Here is a 21,375-nt window from a genome sequence, read left to right as displayed (position 1 = left end):
ATGGCTATCTGACAACCACATTGCCTTCTGACAGTTTAATAGTCCTTATCATATTATTGCTCTGCATGTTTTAGCTCCATATTAGCTGGGTTCACTAACATGGTTGGTTGATCCAGTTTAAGATTTTCAATATCTGTCATTATTATTTCCAACATTCCTTTTCCCTGAATATCATGTCTAACAATGTGCTTTCTTCTAGGAGTAGTAGATGGGATACTCATAAGTGGCGTTTGTGAGCTATCATCTCCGTAGGGTGGAGGTAGGGTCTCAGACATTATACCACCTGCTTGTTGCTCTCTGGCTAAACGGTAGTCTAACAGGAACGTATTTAGTTTGCGGTACACCCGTGGGTCTGGGCTAAGCTGACCGGGGGGCAGAAGGTCCGGATCTAGCTTCTGTGTATCCCTCCCAATCTGTTGTTGGCTCTGGTCATGAAACTGCGTTCTAACCTCATCTGCCATTTTTTAAGGGCAGTAATTCTACTAACCTGAATAAATGAATACTTTTACGCGATCTGGGTACAGGGCATATATATATATATATATATATATATATATATATAGTGCTGGAAGCTCTGATTTAAAATAAGCCTTGTAGCGTAGTGCGAGACTACACGTTCACATATTAATAATTGTAAACACTTCCCTTTAGCTAGTAGCTACGAGGCTTCTGGGTTTAGCTACTGGGCTTCTGGGTTTCGGCTGTTAGCTTGGTTGAAAGGTATCCTAGAGCAGTATTTATGTATCTCGAGTATATTACCCCCGCACAAAAAATAAAAGGAAAGAAAGAGTACGTCCCCACAGGTTACCGTGGGATTGATGTTCTTTGTTAGCAGTTGTTGGCTATCTTATTGAGTTATGAGGAACAGAGGTAAATGAGAATGCACCATGCGTGTGTTGAACAAATCACTAACCTAAGACCACCCAAATGTACACATCTTGTCCATTAACAGGGAGCGTTATCAGCAGGTAGAAGAGCATGTAAAGAAAGAACAGCATTATGCTTTGTATGCAGAACGCGTGTCCATTTATCAGGAATCCACTCGCCGTGCCCGCGTGAACCAATGTGTCTGTGAGACAGGATCCAGACTGTTACAGGAGTGCTGAGAAGCTGGGACCCCCTCCCCCAAAGTCCGCTGAATCTGGTAATGTATTGTCACACACACACACACACACACACACACACACACACACACACACACACACACACACACACACACACACACACACACACACACACACACACACACACACACACACACACACACACACACACACACACACACACACACACACCAAGCATAGAACAAAGAAAGCAACTAAAGATCACACTAACCCAAAAACCAAATGACTCACAATTAAAATAATGCCTAGCTATAATCAGCCTCCTCACTTGCTATGTCAACAGTAACTCACTTACACTTCCATTCTAATAGTAATACTAACCAACTGAAATAGTTAATTGTACATTGGAGACCTCTTGTAAGTATCACTACTAGCGTAGCTATCTGCCAATAGGACAGAATCATTCCTGTGCAAATGCAGTTTGAGTAATTCACCTGTTGCAGTCAAGTAGTCTGCTTATAATGTTCACTTTGGGTCCTTTTACACACGCAATCTGTCAAACGCAGGCCGATGAAAGTCAATGTGAAACTCTGTGCTATTATAACAGAGGAGAGAAAGGAGTTTAGAGGTTTGAGCTAAGGTTTTGCTCTTTGAGTGTGAGGTTAAATAATTATGCTTCTTTAATTATGAGTTTGTGGTGTCTTAGCAACTGACATAAAACTACTAGTTGTACAACTGGTAATTCCGTTCTGTGTCGTCCCCAGTGAACACCGCAGACCTGCTGGATCGCAATAGAGAGACGAGCAGGACAGATGGCCGTAGAAGAAGCTGGGAGCTGGGAGCTTGAGCTGGATAAGAGTTGATGACCCTACACGGTTCAAAAGCTATCTGAGGTCCTTACCACCAGCCACTCTTGTATTAATAAGTAGTGCACTTTTCTCTCTGTCCCAAATGTGCACAATGTAGTGACTGCTTTTTGTCTTTCTGTTTACTTAGTTGTGTTCTCTGTATTTTATATGTCTGTGTTATGTGTAATAATGTGTAACGTAGCTGCCTTCTTCTTCCAGGTCAGCATTGTAAATGAGATTGTATCTCAATGCTTATATCAGGTTAAATACAGGTTAAAATCAAATATATAAATATATGTGTGTAGCACTGTTTCCCACCTTTTCCACGTTTGACCTATGTTATGTAAACGTTTACACATTACGGACAGCTGCACGAGAGTCGATGTTGCTGCTTGTACCCACGGGGATGAATAAAGTTCCATCTTATCTTATTTTATGTAATGACCGGAAGAAACGAGAGCCAGGGTCAGTGTTGGGGCATGGGATTTTACACTGTGAGTTATCAAGGGTCTCGAGGTTATGTCAACATGGTGTGTACCCACCTGTCCCATCGCAGAACCTAGGGGCAGCGCCTTAGTTCTTGACTGTATAAATGAGCTCAGGGTTTGTGTGGCACTTCCTCACCGGCAGAGACAAGGAGCTGCTTCTGACTCCAGGAGGACGAGAGACCGCTGCAGCTCATATTAATTAAGGTAAGAGCCATACAATATGTATTATATAATACTGCTGATATTCTCTTTAGATTGTTCTTGTCCTGCTTTGTGAACAGTGGTCGGGTGAAAGATATTAAGGCTGCAACAAACGGCTAATTTGATAATCGATTAATCCATCGCCTAATGACACGACTAGTCGATTAATTAGTTGGCAACTACTTTGGTCATCGATTTCAATCGATGAAGTCGATAAGTTATTGCACCCGTGAATAATAATAATAAGTGTTTTTAACCGGCATTATACAATATGTTTCTTAATGCGGTTCATGTCTTTACTTTTCGTAAACCACCTTGAATTGACGTCTAAACGGTCCAGCGTCTAGCTGTTAAGTAATAACAACTTTAATAACTTTATTTGTATAGCACCTTTCATACAGGGGATTGCAGTTGTGCTTTACATCAGTAAGAAATAAGACAAGCAGCACGAGCAAAGCATAATGTGGGATAAAACAATTAAACATAAAAACATGGGGAATAAAACATAGAGAAATAGTGCAGTATAATAGTGTAAAGTCCGTCAAATGCTTTGGTCAAGAGATAAGTCTAATGTATTACCATGTCGGTGAGTTGCATTTATTACATGCTGTGTTAGATCAAAGCTGATGGCTGTGTCGTTATTAAGCCATGTCTCCACTAAGCAGATGCAATCTAAGTTATTTTCTTTAATCAGATCATTAACTAAAGGTTTTATTATTCAGAGATCTGACATTTAGGAAGGCTAATTCTATTTGTTGGACTTCTATGTCATGAGAGGAGATGATCTTTGGCTGGACTTTGATAACCTTGAGGTTAACGGCACGTGCAGGCCTAATAGATGGTGCATAGCTTGTACCATGCCATTGGCTGGTTAAGATTACCGGTATGTTGGAGATGGCATGGCGTCTGTAATGATATTATTCATATTAACTCTATTGTGTAATTAAAGACGAACGGTCAAATTAAATGCAGTTCCCGTGTCTATTCTCTCTAGATATTCAATCTTTATTTCAGACTCAAGGTCCATATCACACAGAATGACAAGATACACATCAATAAATAAGATTAAAAAGCTAAACACAAAACAACAACAATAAAAAAGATAAAATCAGTCTACAGCTATCCACACATGCTCACTGTCTGTGGAGGCTGTTGCGCCAATGTCTCCAAATAATGGAAGAGAACCGAGTAGATCTCTTCACAGGGTTAATTAAAATCGAGAAAACATGATTGTCAGAGTCTTCTAGGCGACACATGAATTTTAGTTTCTTCTTTCCAATGTTGTAAATAGTTGTCTTTACATTGTGTTATTCTCTCTCTCTCTCTCTCTCTCTCTCTCTCTCTCTCTCTCTCTCTCTCTCTCTCTCTCTCTCTCTCTCTCTCTCTCTCTCTCTCTCTCTCTCTGAACAATGGAGTACTTGATGATGGTTGTGAGATGGACCAATCCTCCGCTGGAGCACATAAACTTCCCCTCAGAGTCCTTGACACACTGGCACCTGGGCAAATGGAAGCTGAAGCACCAGACACGTCCAGATATCACAGTACTCTGTGCACAATGTTGCTGAATGTAGCGCCCGCATGCTAGACACACTGAAACATTTATGGGTGGATGTGGATTCTAATGTTATGCGAAAGGAAGTGCTCAGTAAAATGCTGAGTGTCAAATGTGTTCCCCTACGGGAACCTGTACAGTGTCACACACTCGGACATACAACCAGGACTCAGCTTCTTCGATCATCTAGCGGAGACCGGGAAAGCACTGAGTGTGCGCGGTTGGGAACAGCTCAAGTCTCTTTGTGTTTCAGACCCGAGTACAAGCTTTAAGATACAATGCAAACACGTAAGTCCCTACACCACACCTGGTTTATACCTAAAGCGCGTTTACGCTCTTCCTAATAACCTTCTTCACCTTTCGCCCTTAGGAACCTCACAGCGTGCTGGTGTTACCGCCGGGCTCTAGGTGATGATAACGGTGCGATGTAGCGAGCCGCAGAGAATACACGAGCTGATGAAGAAGTACGGCCTGACGTGCTCCGGTGTTTTCGATTCCACGGTATGCGTGTCAGCCAGGTCTCCTTGTACCGCGCTGAGGGACTACAAGATGACGGTAGTTAACGTAACCATCATACCATCGGACGACCCCTTTTGCGACGAGCCCGATCTGTCAAACTTCTACCACAACATGAAACACGTGCAGATACGCGCACGGCCCCGTGCGATGAGACACAAACCCTACCCTTCCCGGTGGACCGGTGCCGGCTGCGGTTCCGATGGGGCTACGGACACGAATGTACCGGTCGCCCTGTACTACTCTCCACGTACGAGCGACTCGATCAAGGTTATCAAGGACGATGGGCGATTCCTGGATGACGCTAACTGTGACACCCCCGGTCGTGAACGGATTCCGTATCGGTTGGAGGAGTGGGGACCCGTATGCCGGATGATCATCCGTAAGAACCTCATTACATACACATATCGTACCTTCATGCAATTGATGTTTATGTGCAACGGTTTTGTTTGCGAAACCTGTCTACCCAAAATGACAAAAGACGGTGCCGTGAACGGCGGGTTGTGCAGATGTGTATCAACGTCCCAGACCAACATCCACACACCCGGGACCTTCAACGTGGAATGCCGATCCTGCAAAGTGTTCAAGGGATGGCTGGCGGATTGCGGACATCTAACATGTCGTAAATGCAAAAGTACTAGATGCGCTGTCTGTGACGGGTCCATCCTTAACCTTAAAAGGGTATTTTCCTCAGGGCCACAAATGGTCAAGGAGACGCATTTCGAAGCATAAAAGTATGTTATTGTGTTACAACAGAATTCACTCTACCCGCATAACGGTTATCGTGTACATCGTCCATGTGTTACAACAGCATTCACTGTACAATTCACCCTGAGAAAAGAACAACAAAATAAAACCACAAAAATCAACTCTGTCTCACGTGCTGCATTTATTCATCATCGGCCACAATGTAATACGATGTGACCTGTTTCGATAGCATCTAGACTACGCATCCGAAAGCCTCGAACCTCGGGACCTGGACACGCGCCGTGTGGTTCGTGCACGGAACACGTGTTGGGTGTCCAGAACCGCACTTCAGGTAGTATCTACGAAAGGTCGTATGTGTACGAGCTCCCCGAATAGGTAGATAACAGGTAATACAATCTCACGTTACCCTTGTGTTCTATGATAGTGTACAAAGAGCTGTTCTTGTGTTCATCCCGTATACCTCGTGTCCACCCCCTGGAGTCCAACACACAAACATTGCAACCTTGAGGAGCTCGGAGACCCATTTCATCTGTGCGCAATGACAGGTGCTTTGTCTAATCTCATAACATCCGGTGATATCACACTCGCTCGCTTGTAACACACCCTGTAGGGCAGGGGTGCCCAACCTTTTTTGAACCGAGAGCTACTTTTAAAGTTGCCAGTCTGCCGAGATCTACCAGTCCAAATAGAGAGACGTAGCCATTACTGACAGCCTACTACCAGGTAAATACACACTTCTACTTGTATAAAACTGACCTTTGTACGATTAATACTCCATAAAATACTGCCGATCCTTTATCTTACCTCTTTCTAATCTACACACATACAAGTATTTAACTGAAGTTACACAACAGTGTTGTTGATACAGAGTTGGTGTTTATTCACACGTCACTACAGTGGGTCATGTTTTCAAGAAACATTGAACAGTGCTGCCACATATGACACAGGGAAAAAAGAAAAGACTCTGAACCCTTTCTTTGTCATTATATAAAAATAGTGTTGCTACAAAAGTATAAATTAGGCTTACTAATAAGACAACTCAGATCTGAAGCTACTCAGGAATCTGCTGCCAACGTGCAATAAAAAAGACAACATTAATAGAATCAAACCCTTTTTTGTTGCATTTTAGTAGAGAATAAAAATAAATGCCTTTTAAAATAGGATGCAAGCAACGCTAGTTTCTTAACCTAAATTGATAATAGACTATAATAATAATATAATATATAATAATATAATATACAAATTCTCCCACACCACGCCGCTCCTCCGGCTTCCGGTAACTGCTAGAATCCACTTCAAGACAATGGTACTTGCGTACCATGCTGGGAATGGATCTGGCCCTTCCTACATCCAGGACATGGTTAAACCGTACACCCCAGCGCGTGCACTACGCTCTGCATCAGCCAAACAGCTCGCTGCACCCTCGCTGCGAGGGGGACCCAAGTTCCCATCAGCAAAAACACGTGGGTTTGCTATCCTGGCTCCAAAATGGAGGAATGAGCTCCCCATTGACATCAGGACAGCAGAAAGCTTACACACCTTCCGGCGCAGACTGAAAACTCATCTCTTTCGACTCCACTTCGAGCGATAGAACTATTAACAAAGCACTTATATACTAATAAAGGACTGGCTTATCGAAAGCCTGTTGAGTAGCACTTGAAATGTTTGGCTCTATGAAACCTGATGTACTTATATGATTCTGTTTTCTTCAAGTTTCCTATCCACTATTCCTTAACCCCTTGATGTTTCACACAGAAGTCCAGGAATCGTGGTTAGGGGAAAACGAGAGGAGTCACATTTGAACACTTACTAAGTCCGCCTATATTGCCTGAAGAATATAATTAGGATTAAAGGACTAATGTCACAGCAGGATTTGGAAAAACTTGTCCATGCTTTTATCTTCAGTCGACTGGATAATGGTGTCTTTACAGGTCTCACTCACTTTTATATAACTATTCATATCTCACACTGCACTGGAGCTTTTATTCATGTATTTTATACCTGTTATTTTTATTATCTTTGCTTTTTAAATGCCATTTTTGCCATGTGTTTCCGCTGCACTAATTCTTGATGTCTTTTCATTGTTGTAAAGCACATTGAATGGCCTTGTGTTGAAAGGTGCTATATATTAATAAACTTGCCTTGCCTTACAAAGCTTTATATAAACTGTTTGAAAAGATTGAGGAAGAGACTCTGCAAAGGACAAACTCAATTTACAGTGACATTAATATATTTGAGTTTATCATATGCAGGAAGATACACCAAAACAGAAACAAAATGGTGAGCTTGTTGAAGGACTCATAATAACATTTAAATATTGTCTTTGAGCTCGAATAACATGTGTTTTGAGCAAATGGATTATCCAAAAATCTTAAACTGCAACATCAACTACGCGACGACAACAGAGACCGTGGAGACAGCGGACACCAAGGAATAAACGGAGACTTCGAGATTCCCCCGGGGACGCCTCGGCAGACAGACACGCATGAGGCAGTGACGAGAGGAAGAGAACCGAGATCCGAGGGAACAAATATCCGCCATGTTGTTAGCCACCCTGCTAGCATATCAACAGCTAAAGCTACAACGGAGCCTCCCTCCCCCCCACCACCACCACAACAAGTCTAGCAAGGGTAACAACAGCAGAGGTACTCATTAAACTGAGCGCCCTCCAACCTAACAAGGCCACTGGCCACGACAATATCCCCTCCAAATTCCTCAGAGACTCAGCAACCGCCATCTCACCAGTCATAGCTCACATAATTAACCTCTCCATAAAACAGGGAAAAGTACCCAAAGACTTCAAAATTGCAAGAGTAACCCCCCTGCACAAAAAGGGCAGCAAATTGGACCCAGGCAACTACCGCCCTGTTTCTATACTTACCTCCATCTCGAAAGTCATGGAAAAAATAGTATATGAACAGGTCGAAAAGTACCTCGCGGAAAAGAAACTAATCTATGAATTTCAATCTGGCTTTAGAACATCCCACTCCACTGACACATGCCTTCTTTATTTGAGCGACCACATCAAACAAGAGGTGGACGAGGGCAAGTACTGCGGCATGGTGATGCTGGACCTACAAAAGGCTTTCGACACTGTCAATCACCCCATTCTGATTGACAAGCTAAAAGCTATTGGTTTTGATAAACTATCGGTGAGCTGGATGCAATCCTACCTGGAGGGGAGAGAACAGATGGTGGAGGTAAACGGTACTCTGTCCCCTCCCCTCCCAGTGAGCTGTGGTGTTCCACAAGGAAGCATATTAGGTCCGTTACTGTTCCTAATTTATGTAAATGACATGTCATCAGCATGTGACTGCAACTTGTTCCTGTTCGCGGACGACTCAGCCCTGCTGGTCTCTGACAGGAACAGGTTGCAGGTTGGAAAAAACCCTCAGCTTCGAGCTCGGCAGAATCTGCACCTGGCTCGCCGATAATAAATTATCATTACACCTGGGTAAAACAGAGTCCATTCTCTTCGGTTCGAAACATAATCTCAGCAAATCCGACGACTTCTCAGTTGCAGTGGGCGACATTATTGTCACAAGTAAGAAGGAAATTACATACCTAGGATCTATTCTTGAGGCAAACCTCTCCTGTGACAAAATGGCATCCAATGTAATAAAAAAAGTCAATCAAAGAACTAGATTCCTATACCGGATCTCCTCTCTGGTAAACAAAAACACCCTGAAAACTCTGGCAGGAGCACTCATTCAAGGGTACTATGACTATGCTTGCACGTCATGGTACCATAGCACCTCCAAGGCGCTAAAAATAAAACTTCAAACATCGCAAAATAAACTGGTCAGACTACTGCTTGACCTTTCATCTAGAACCCACCTCACCTCTGCCCACTTTGACAACCTAGGATGGCTTAGAGTAGACGACAGAGTACAGCTACTTGCAATGGGCCTGGTCTACAAGATCCACTACACCTCTATGGTACCCATGTACATGTCAAAATTCTTCCCAAAGGTCAAGGAATACCATGATCATAACACCAGAGGGAGCTCCACAAATCATGTGAAACCCAGATTTGGCACAAAAAAGGGGGAATACACGTTTCGCAATTATGCCACATCAAGGTGGAACGCTCTTCCCACAACTGCAAAGGAAAGTAAAACTATACTTACCTTCAAAACCTCTCTTAAAGAGCACCTTCGGGGGAGAGCATTGCAGAACTGGCCCCGGTAATGGTACAAATCTCAACCTGTCGTTCAATGGACAGCTTCCCCCCCCCCCCCCCCCCCCCCCATCTATGTATATACTCACATTTTAGACTCTGTTACTAACTGTATATCTGTAGACTTGGTATGTCTTAAATGTCCGGTTAGGATGTATTAGAACGAAATCTAAAATGAAAATTGTAAACAAGCAATCTGTATGTAAAACAACCACCTGTATGTAAATTGTAAATAAGCCATCTGTATGTCAAATATGTCTTATATGTCTTAAATGATATGATGAATTGGAAATGGGGGACCCTGATGTAAACAAGACGAAAGTCTTTCTCTGGTCTGCATCCCCTTAACAATTGTATGTTTTGAGCTGTACTGTACTGTACCCAATATACAAGCTGTTAATAAACTTTTCAATCAATCAATCAATCAATCAAGCCTGGTAATATTTTTTATTTCAATCTGGAAGTCCTTTAGTTACTTCACAGATGTGGATGAATGATGTGAAATCTAATCAAGTGTTGAATCAGACTTTAGTTCCACCTGGAGTAAATCCACCAGCTACCCTGCAGTATACAAAGTCATTCAAACTAGCTGCTCCTTTACCAGCTTTGAGAACACTTTCATGATCAATCATTATAAAACATATCATAGATATTATTCTGAAATGGACCAATCTGCACAACGACTACTTTTACTGTCGCTACTTTCACTATATTTTGATGATAATACTTTTATACTTTCACTTGAGGAACATTTTGAATGCAGGACTTTTACTGAAACAGAGTATTCCTACACTCTGGTACTTCTACTTTTACTCAAGTACAAGATCTGAGTACTTCTACTTTGACTTGAGTACAAGATCTGAATACTTCTACTTTGACTCATGTACAAGATCTGATTATTTCTACTTTTACTACAAGATCTGAGTACTTCTACTTTTACTCAAGTACAAGATATGAGTACTTCTACTTTTACTCAAGTACATGACCTGAGTACTACTACTTTTACTCAAGTACAAGATCTGAGTACTTCTACTTTTACTCAAGTACAAGATCTGAGTACTTCTACTTTTACTCAAGTACAAGATCTGAGTACTTCTACGTTTACTCAAGTACAAGACCTGGGTACTTTTACTTTTACTCAAGTACAAGATCTGAGTACTTCTACGTTTACTCAAGTACAAGACCTGGGTACTTTTACTTTTACTCAAGTAAGACCTGGGTACTTCTACATTTACTCAAGTACAAGATCGGAGTACTTCTGCTTTTACTCAAGCACAAGACCTGAGTACTTCTACATTTACTCAAGTACAAGATCGGAGTACTTCTCCCGACTCAGCAAAAATAAATGATGTTCAAACGTTCTTGAATAAATACAAAATACAACTCCCCCCTCCAGCCGCTAGGTGTCGCATCTGTGCCTGAGCTACATGGATCTACGTCATCAATAAGCGCCAACACACTCACGGAAAGCACCACGACCTTTCATGCTGCTAACAGCCGGATTCTGTTTATCTAATGTGTATTTAAAATGCTTTAAGAGTAACTAAGGTGTGTTTGTGTGACAGTGAACAACAGAGCGGACATGTTTCGGTGCTCGGTGGTGTTTTGTGGAAGAGGAGCCGCTAAAAGGGTGAGCTTAACATTTAACCTGCAACACTGAGACGGTTTACATCCAGTCTGTGTACATCTGATGCACCTGCACTGCCTTCCAAGCACATGCAATCAGCTTTATATTATTGCTTTTATTCTGTCCTTCAGAAAATAGTTATTTGAACCGAGCTAAACAACAGTATAACTACTATTGCTGTCATCTGCACAGCGCTTCACTTAGAAATATAATACACTGTAGGCTACCAGAGAAGTATTCAGATTTTGTACTTGAGTACTTCTCTGGTACAGTGTATTATATTTTTCATATCTATGAATGTAGTGGAGAAAAGGTACACCATTTACCTCTGAATTGTAGTGGAGTAGAAATACAAAGTAGCAAGAAATAGAAATGAAGTACAGTACTTGTATGTGTACTAAGTTACTTTACACTTCTGCTGTATTTAGTAATATATTGTCATATATTCATTGTCCTAAGTTTGTTAATTTAAAAAAATATATATATATTATATCGGTTTGTTTTACCTTCTCTTACAAGTTATGTTCTTAGTATGTTTATTTTTGCACCACCATAAACAACACATTCCTTTTTTGTGTGTGCTTCTCAAAGTGTGGTCCGCGGACCACTGGTGGTCCGTGAGCGCCCCCTAGTGGTCCGCGAGTATATTGGTAACATTTCACATTTGAAATAAATAAATACATTTGAGTTTTCCGCACTCTCGCGGGAATATCTCCGCAATGGAGCGAGGTTAAGTTTCACTTTCGATGGCATGATATAGCCCAGCGCAACACCTTCATCACACATGTCGCCACTTGTTTGTACCATTTTCAGGCGATTTGTAATCTGTTCTAGAAAAACGATGCGATTTTGGATATTTGTGGAGTTAGGTGGTCCGCGAGTGTTATTTTATTGGTTAAGTGTCCTTGGTATGAAAAAGTTTGAGAAACACTAAACGTACCTGGCCAAACACTTGATTCTGATTCCGATCTATCACTTAACTAAATGGTTGCAGATTTCTTTGTAAACTAACCACTTGATTATTTATATTCAGGTTATTTATAAAGGCATTTATTAAATATGGCATCAGCTTATTAAATGTTCCATTTTATCGTTAATTAAATATTATGTCAAACTTTATCAAATATATTGGTGTCTTAAATACTTATTCAGATGTAAGTGCTGACTGACACGAGGTCTTACCTTTGTTGTGAAACATGTATATAGGAAGGTTACATTACCTGCTAAATGTTAACAGATCAGCCTTTTACGTACGTGTGTTATTAAAGTCACTAACTCTGAGTTTTCTGGTCCTCAGTTCGCCTCGTCGTTCTCCAGTGAGAGCGCTCTGCCTCCCAACCTGCTGCTGCCCACCAACCTGGTGGATCCTGCCAGGCTAAGTAAGTCAGACTTCTGTGAATACAACGAACTACTAAGAATATTTATAGTCAGGGACAGCCCTAACCAATAGACATAGCACATCCATTACTCTCTAAAGCAAGGGTCTCAAACTCAAGGCCCGGGGGCCAAATCCGGCCCGCGACTTCATTTTATGTGGCCCCGCAAGAGCTTGCAAAGAATATAATAAGTTTATTATACCGGTTACATGCCACTTTACAGAAGCAGGTTGCCCATAAACTACATGTCCCACAATGCATCTCGTTTTGTGACATGCGCACTGAAGAGACTTGCAATTATTTGCCCTGGACTTCTGCTTTCAGACGTAGTTAATTACTAAGTTATTATCCTATCCGATAATAATCCAATTCAGAGGCAATAATGTAATATAATACATTATTTTATATATATTATATATTTATATAGTTACAACCGGCCCTTTGAGTGCAACCTTTATGCGAATGTGGTCCGTGATGAAATTGAGTTTGACACCCCAGCTCTAAAGCAAGGACATGTCATTTATATGGCTCATTTGCACACATAAGCCAGTGCTGAGAAGATTCAGATCACACATCGTGCAAAAGGAACACATTACACAACTAAATGCATGTAAAGAAAAGTAGGTGACATGCTTTCCATGTTAAGATCTGACTCAGCAGACCCGTCACAGACGACCTGAGAGATCTGGACGGTTCATCATGGAGCAGAAGACCAGACATGTATTTTGGTCCTGAACCATTCAGTGCTTTATAAACCAGCGGCAGTATTTTAAAGTCAATTCGTTGACAAACAGGAAACCAGTGGAAAGACTTAACAACTGGAGGGATGTGATCTATCACTAGAATAACAGTATAAACAACGGAACAATAATAGACACATTATAGGACAACAACAACAACAAGGAAATGCACACACGTTTCCCTTTCATCTTTAAGCCACAAGCAAACTGCAGGACTCACACACTTAAGTTGAACTCCTTCACAGCACCCTGATGTCTCTGCTTCATCTTGTTATAATAGACTGTCTGTGTGCACGAGCAAACTGCAGGACTCACACACTTGAAAAACTCCTTGACACCACCCTGATTTCTCTGCTCCTAAATCTCATTTTATTATTATTGACTGTCTGCGTCTCGTGTTAAGGCAAGACAAGTTTATTTATACAGCACCTTTCAACACAAGGCAATTCAAAGTGCTTTGCAAAAATGAGACATTAAGGAACATATTATGAAATGACATTTAAAAACACTCATTTAAAAGCAAAGGAACATGAGTAAAAGCCACAGAGCAGTGTGAGATACACACATCTGAAATGTTGAGCTCTGACTCTCAATCAATAGTTTTCTTTGACCTCACTTTCTTTCTACTTTCTTTCTTAACTTCTCCTTTAGTTATTTCAAGTGTTTGATGCTAAACGAACCCCCCTTTGGGAAATTCTAATCTGACCCAGGTACCTTTTAGTCTTCGCCAAAACTATCCCTCTTTCTTAAAATGCACATTAGTTAAGTTTATATTGTCTTTTCTAGGAGGTCTTTATCGCTCTGACTCAATCATCGCTAACTTTTTAGGAGTTTTCTTTGAGCTCACTTTCTTTCTACTTTCTGTTGATGTGTTTCTCTGACGGTGTTGTTTCCTCCTGCAGGGCGCGCCCCCCCCCCCTCAGACTCGCCCCTCCCTCTCCTCAGCAGGTGTGATGCTGTGGTCCCTGCTCACCTGAGGCCCCTGCAGACGTGGGTGGAGACCCTGGAGCGTCTAGACGCCGAGCCGCTGGGTCTCACTGAGCTCCACCCCGACGTCTTCGCCGTGCATCCCAGGTAGAACTCACCTATTATTGCTTTAAAGGCTTTGAAATCCAACGTTTCCTCAGGAGGGAATGTTCAGCTCCTTCCCTTAGTTCCCTGTCAGACATGTGTCCTCATTAGTTTCCTGTGTCAAGTAAAAAGAACTCTGTACGCTTTATTGTAATTAAAAGGCATATTATCACAGTCATTTATCATTACACATTTAGTTATTACTGTCCTCCACAGATTTTCATTATTATACAGACATTGAGTTTGTTTTTCTCTCCTCAGGCTCGATATTCTCTATCAGGTTGAAACATGGCAGAAAAACTTTAAAAGAGTCGTAAGTCACAGATTCACTTGTTTTGATTGTTCATTTTGAATGAGAACAGACCTCACACAGAGCCTCTCACTAACAGCTGTTCTGTTCCCTCAGAGCCACGCACACACTAAGGTGAGGGGGGAGGTCAGAGGCGGAGGAAAGAAGCCGTGGAACCAGAAGGGAAGTGGAAGAGCTCGACATGGAAGCATCCGGTCGCCATTATGGAGAGGAGGTGACCGTCTTGGATTTATTAATCTGCTCTAATATGTAATGTTTTCAAATACTGTGCAAACATCTTCATATCATGTTTAGGTGACATCACTATGTAACACTCGTGCTCCTATTGGCTAGCGCTCCAACACATTGTACATGATAGGCTAAAGGGGCGGGAAATCTCTAAGCGGTTGACCAATCACAACAGAGCCGGCCACCTAACCAATCAGAGCAGACTGGGCTCTGGTTTCAGACAGAGGGTGAAAAGAGTTGCTGCAGCACAGACAGTATGAGAGAAATAAAGAGCTTTTTGAACATTAAAGCATGGAGACATGTCGAGACACTACATACTGATATACACCTGAACATCAGCAGGAGAGGACTCTTTAAAGTAGAGACACTACATACTGATATACACCTGAACACCAGCAGGAGAGGACTCTTTAAAGTAGAGGCACTACATACTGATATACACCTGAACATCAGCAGGAGAGGACTCTTTAAAGTAGAGACACTACATACTGATATACACCTGAATATCAGCAGGAGAGGACTCTTTAAAGTAGAGACACTACATACTGATATACACCTGAACATCCAGCAGGAGAGGACTCTTTAAAGTAGAGACACTACATACTGATATACACCTGAACATCAGCAGGAGAGGACTCTTTAAAGTAGAGACACTACATACTGATATACACCTGAACATCAGCAGGAGAGGACTCTTTAAAGTAGAGACACTACATACTGATATACACCTGAACATCAGCAGGAGAGGACTCTTTAAAGTAGAGAGCACTACATACTGATATACACCTGAACATCAGCAGGAGAGGACTCTTTAAAGTAGAGACACTACATACTGATATACACCTGAACATCAGCAGGAGAGGACTCTTTAAAGTAGAGACACTACATACTGATATACACCTGAACATCAGCAGGAGAGGACTCTTTAAAGTAGAGACACTACATACTGATATACACCTGAACATCAGCAGGAGAGGACTCTTTAAAGTAGAGACACTACATACTGATATACACCTGAACATCAGCAGGAGAGGACTCTTTAAAGTAGAGACACTACATACTGATATACACCTGAACATCAGCAGGAGAGGACTCTTTAAAGTAGAGACACTACATACTGATATACACCTGAACATCAGCAGGAGAGGACTCTTTAAAGTAGAGACACTACATACTGATATACACCTGAACATCAGCAGGAGAGGACTCTTTAAAGTAGAGACACTACATACTGATATACACCTGAACATCAGCAGGAGAGGACTCTTTAAAGTAGAGACACTACATACTGATATACACCTGAACATCCAGCAGGAGAGGACTCTTTAAAGTAGAGACACTACATACTGATATACACCTGAACATCCAGCAGGAGAGGACTCTTTAAAGTAGAGACACTACATACTGATATACACCTGAACATCAGCAGGAGAGGACTCTTTAAAGTAGAGACACTACATACTGATATACACCTGAACATCAGCAGGAGAGGACTCTTTAAAGTAGAGACACTACATACTGATATACACCTGAACATCAGCAGGAGAGGACTCTTTAAAGTAGAGACACTACATACTGATATACACCTGAACATCAGCAGGAGAGGACTCTTTAAAGTAGAGACACTACATACTGATATACACCTGAACATCAGCAGGAGAGGACTCTTTAAAGTAGAGACACTACATACTGATATACACTGAACATCAGCAGGAGAGGACTCTTTAAAGTAGAGACACTACATACTGATATACACCTGAACATCAGCAGGAGAGGACTCTTTAAAGTAGAGACACTACATACTGATATACACCTGAACATCAGCAGGAGAGGACTCTTTAAAGTAGAGACACTACATACTGATATACACCTGAACATCAGCAGGAGAGGACTCTTTAAAGTAGAGACACTACATACTGATATACACCTGAACATCAGCAGGAGAGGACTCTTTAAAGTAGAGACACTACATACTGATATACACCTGAACATCAGCAGGAGAGGACTCTTTAAAGTAGAGACACTACATACTGATATACACCTGAACATCAGCAGGAGAGGACTCTTTAAAGTAGAGACACTACATACTGATATACACCTGAACATCAGCAGGAGAGGACTCTTTAAAGTAGAGACACTACATACTGATATACACCTGAACACAGCAGGAGAGGACTCTTTAAAGTAGAGACACTACATACTGATATACACCTGAACATCAGCAGGAGAGGACTCTTTAAAGTAGAGACACTACATACTGATATACACCTGAACATCAGCAGGAGAGGACTCTTTAAAGTAGAGACACTACATACTGATATACACCTGAACATCAGCAGGAGAGGACTCTTTAAAGTAGAGACACTACATACTGATATACACCTGAACATCCAGCAGGAGAGGACTCTTTAAAGTAGAGACACTACATACTGATATACACCTGAACACCAGCAGGAGAGGACTCTTTAAAGTAGAGACACTACATACTGATATACACCTGAACATCAGCAGGAGAGGACTCTTTAAAGTAGAGACACTACATACTGATATACACCTGAACATCCAGCAGGAGAGGACTCTTTAAAGTAGAGACACTACATACTGATATACACCTGAACATCAGCAGGAGAGGACTCTTTAAAGTAGAGACACTACATACTGATATACACCTGAACATCAGCAGGAGAGGACTCTTTAAAGTAGAGACACTACATACTGATATACACCTGAACACCAGCAGGAGAGGACTCTTTAAAGTAGAGACACTACATACTGATATACACCTGAACATCAGCAGGAGAGGACTCTTTAAAGTAGAGACACTACATACTGATATACACCTGAACATCAGCAGGAGAGGACTCTTTAAAGTAGAGACACTACATACTTGATATACACCTGAACATCAGCAGGAGAGGACTCTTTAAAGTAGAGACACTACATACTGATATACACCTGAACACCAGCAGGAGAGGACTCTTTAAAGTAGAGACACTACATACTGATATACACCTGAACATCAGCAGGAGAGGACTCTTTAAAGTAGAGACACTACATACTGATATACACCTGAACATCAGCAGGAGAGGACTCTTTAAAGTAGAGACACTACATACTGATATACACCTGAACATCAGCAGGAGAGGACTCTTTAAAGTAGAGACACTACATACTGATATACACCTGAACATCAGCAGGAGAGGACTCTTTAAAGTAGAGACACTACATGCTGATATACACCTGAACATCAGCAGGAGAGGACTCTTTAAAGTAGAGACACTACATACTGATATACACCTGAACATCAGCAGGAGAGGACTCTTTAAAGTAGAGACACTACATACTGATATACACCTGAACACCAGCAGGAGAGGACTCTTTAAAGTAGAGACACTACATACTGATATACACCTGAACATCAGCAGGAGAGGACTCTTTAAAGTAGAGACACTACATACTGATATACACCTGAACATCCAGCAGGAGAGGACTCTTTAAAGTAGAGACACTACATACTGATATACACCTGAACATCAGCAGGAGAGGACTCTTTAAAGTAGAGACACTACATACTGATATACACCTGAACATCAGCAGGAGAGGACTCTTTAAAGTAGAGACACTACATACTGATATACACCTGAACACCAGCAGGAGAGGACTCTTTAAAGTAGAGACACTACATACTGATATACACCTGAACACCAGCAGGAGAGGACTCTTTAAAGTAGAGACACTACATACTGATATACACCTGAACATCAGCAGGAGAGGACTCTTTAAAGTAGAGACACTACATACTGATATACACCTGAACACCAGCAGGAGAGGACTCTTTAAAGTAGAGACACTACATACTGATATACACCTGAACATCAGCAGGAGAGGACTCTTTAAAGTAGAGACACTACATACTGATATACACCTGAACATCAGCAGGAGAGGACTCTTTAAAGTAGAGACACTACATACTGATATACACCTGAACACCAGCAGGAGAGGACTCTTTAAAGTAGAGACACTACATACTGATATACACCTGAACATCAGCAGGAGAGGACTCTTTAAAGTAGAGACACTACATACTGATATACACCTGAACATCAGCAGGAGAGGACTCTTTAAAGTAGAGACACTACATACTGATATACACCTGAACATCAGCAGGAGAGGACTCTTTAAAGTAGAGACACTACATACTGATATACACCTGAACATCCAGCAGGAGAGGACTCTTTAAAGTAGAGACACTACATACTGATATACACCTGAACATCAGCAGGAGAGGACTCTTTAAAGTAGAGACACTACATACTGATATACACCTGAACATCAGCAGGAGAGGACTCTTTAAAGTAGAGACACTACATACTGATATACACCTGAACATCAGCAGGAGAGGACTCTTTAAAGTAGAGACACTACATACTGATACATACACCTGAAACATCAGCAGGAGAGGACTCTTTAAAGTAGAGACACTACATACTGATATACACCTGAACATCAGCAGGAGAGGACTCTTAAAGTAGAGGACATTCACATACTGATATACACCTTAACATCAGCAGGAGGAGGACTCTTTAAAGTAGAGACACTACATACTGATATACACCTGAACATCAGCAGGAGAGGACTCTTTAAAGTAGAGACACTACATACTGATATACACCTGAACATCAGCAGGAGAGACTCTTTAAAGTAGAGACACTACATACTGATATACACCTGAACATCAGCAGAGAGGACTCTTTAAAGTAGAGACACTACATACTGATATACCACCTGACATCAGCAGGAGAGGACTCCTTTAAAGTAGAGACACTACATACTGATAATAGCACCTGAACATCAGCAGGAGAGGACTCTTTAAGTAGAGACACTACATACTGATATACACCTGAACATCAGCAGGAGAGGACTCTTTAAAGTAGAGACACTACATACTGATATACACCTGACATCATCAGGAGAAGGACTCTTTAAAGGTTAAGAAGACACTACATACTGATATACACCTGAACATCAGCAGGAGAGGACTCTTTAAAGTAGAGGACACTACATCTGATATACACCTGAACATCAGCAGGAGAGGACTCTTTAAAGTAGAGACACTACATACTGATATACACCTGAACCTCAGCAGGAAGAGGACTCTTTAAAGTAGAGACACTACATACTGATATACACCTGAACATCAGCAGGAGAGGACTCTTTTAAAGTAGAGACACTACATACTGATATACACCTGAACATCAGCAGGAGAGGACTCTTTAAAGTAGAGACACTACATACTGATATACACCTGAACATCAGCAGGAGAGGACTCTTTAAAGTAGAGACACTACATACTGATATACACCTGAACATCAGCAGGAGAGGACTCTTTAAAGTAGAGACACTACATACTGATATACACCTGAACATCAGCAGGAGAGGACTCTTTAAAGTAGAGACACTACATACTGATATACACCTGAACATCAGCAGGAGAGGACTCTTAAAGTAGAGACACTACATACTGATATACACCTGAACATCAGCAGGAGAGGACTCTTTAAAGTAGAGACACTACATACTGATATACACCTGAACATCAGCAGGAGAGGACTCTTTAAAGTAGAGACACTACATACTGATATACACCTGAACATCAGCAGGAGAGGACTCTTTAAAGTAGAGACACTACATACTGATATACACCTGAACATCAGCAGGAGAGGACTCTTTAAAGTAGAGGACACTACATACTGATATACACCTGAACATCAGCAGGAGAGGACTCTTTAAAGTAGAGACACTACATACTGATATACACCTGAACATCAGCAGGAGAGGACTCTTTAAAGTAGAGACACTACATACTGATATACACCTGAACATCAGCAGGAGAGGACTCTTTAAAGTAGAGACACTACATACTGATATACACCTGAACATCCAGCAGGAGAGGACTCTTTAAAGTAGAGACACTACATACTGATATACACCTGAACATCCAGCAGGAGAGGACTCTTTAAAGTAGAGACACTACATACTGATATACACCTGAACATCAGCAGGAGAGGACTCTTTAAAGTAGAGACACTACATACTGATATACACCTGAACATCCAGCAGGAGAGGACTCTTTAAAGTAGAGACACTACATACTGATATACACCTGAACATCAGCAGGAGAGGGACTCTTTAAAGTAGAGACACTACATACTGATATACACCTGAACATCAGCAGGAGAGGACTCTTTAAAGTAGAGACACTACATACTGATATACACCTGAACATCAGCAGGAGAGGACTCTTTAAAGTAGAGACACTACATACTGATATACACCTGAACATCAGCAGGAGAGGACTCTTTAAAGTAGAGACACTACATACTGATATACACCTGAACATCAGCAGGAGAGGACTCTTTAAAGTAGAGACACTACATACTGATATACACCTGAACATCAGCAGGAG

At 41.5% G+C, this 21,375-nt stretch overlaps 1 protein-coding gene across 1 annotated transcript in view; it reads left to right on the top strand.

Moving 5' to 3' along the window:
* The first annotated feature begins 11,002 nt into the window (after window positions 1-11,002).
* Window positions 11,003-21,375, top strand: part of mrpl4 (mitochondrial ribosomal protein L4) — a 16,452-nt gene continuing 6,079 nt past the window's right edge. The window contains exons 1-5 of the mRNA XM_034200256.1: window positions 11,003-11,187; window positions 12,482-12,563; window positions 14,203-14,374; window positions 14,633-14,684; window positions 14,778-14,895. Coding sequence (XP_034056147.1) covers window positions 11,140-11,187; window positions 12,482-12,563; window positions 14,203-14,374; window positions 14,633-14,684; window positions 14,778-14,895 — 472 coding nt within the window. The 5' untranslated portion in view covers window positions 11,003-11,139. The remainder of the gene's footprint in view (window positions 11,188-12,481; window positions 12,564-14,202; window positions 14,375-14,632; window positions 14,685-14,777; window positions 14,896-21,375) is intronic.

The sequence above is a fragment of the Gymnodraco acuticeps genome, unplaced genomic scaffold, assembly GCF_902827175.1.
Source record: "Gymnodraco acuticeps unplaced genomic scaffold, fGymAcu1.1, whole genome shotgun sequence".
Lineage (NCBI taxonomy): Eukaryota > Metazoa > Chordata > Actinopteri > Perciformes > Bathydraconidae > Gymnodraco > Gymnodraco acuticeps.
Note: the sequence above shows the minus strand (reverse complement) of the source record. Positions and strands in the feature narration are given on the sequence as shown.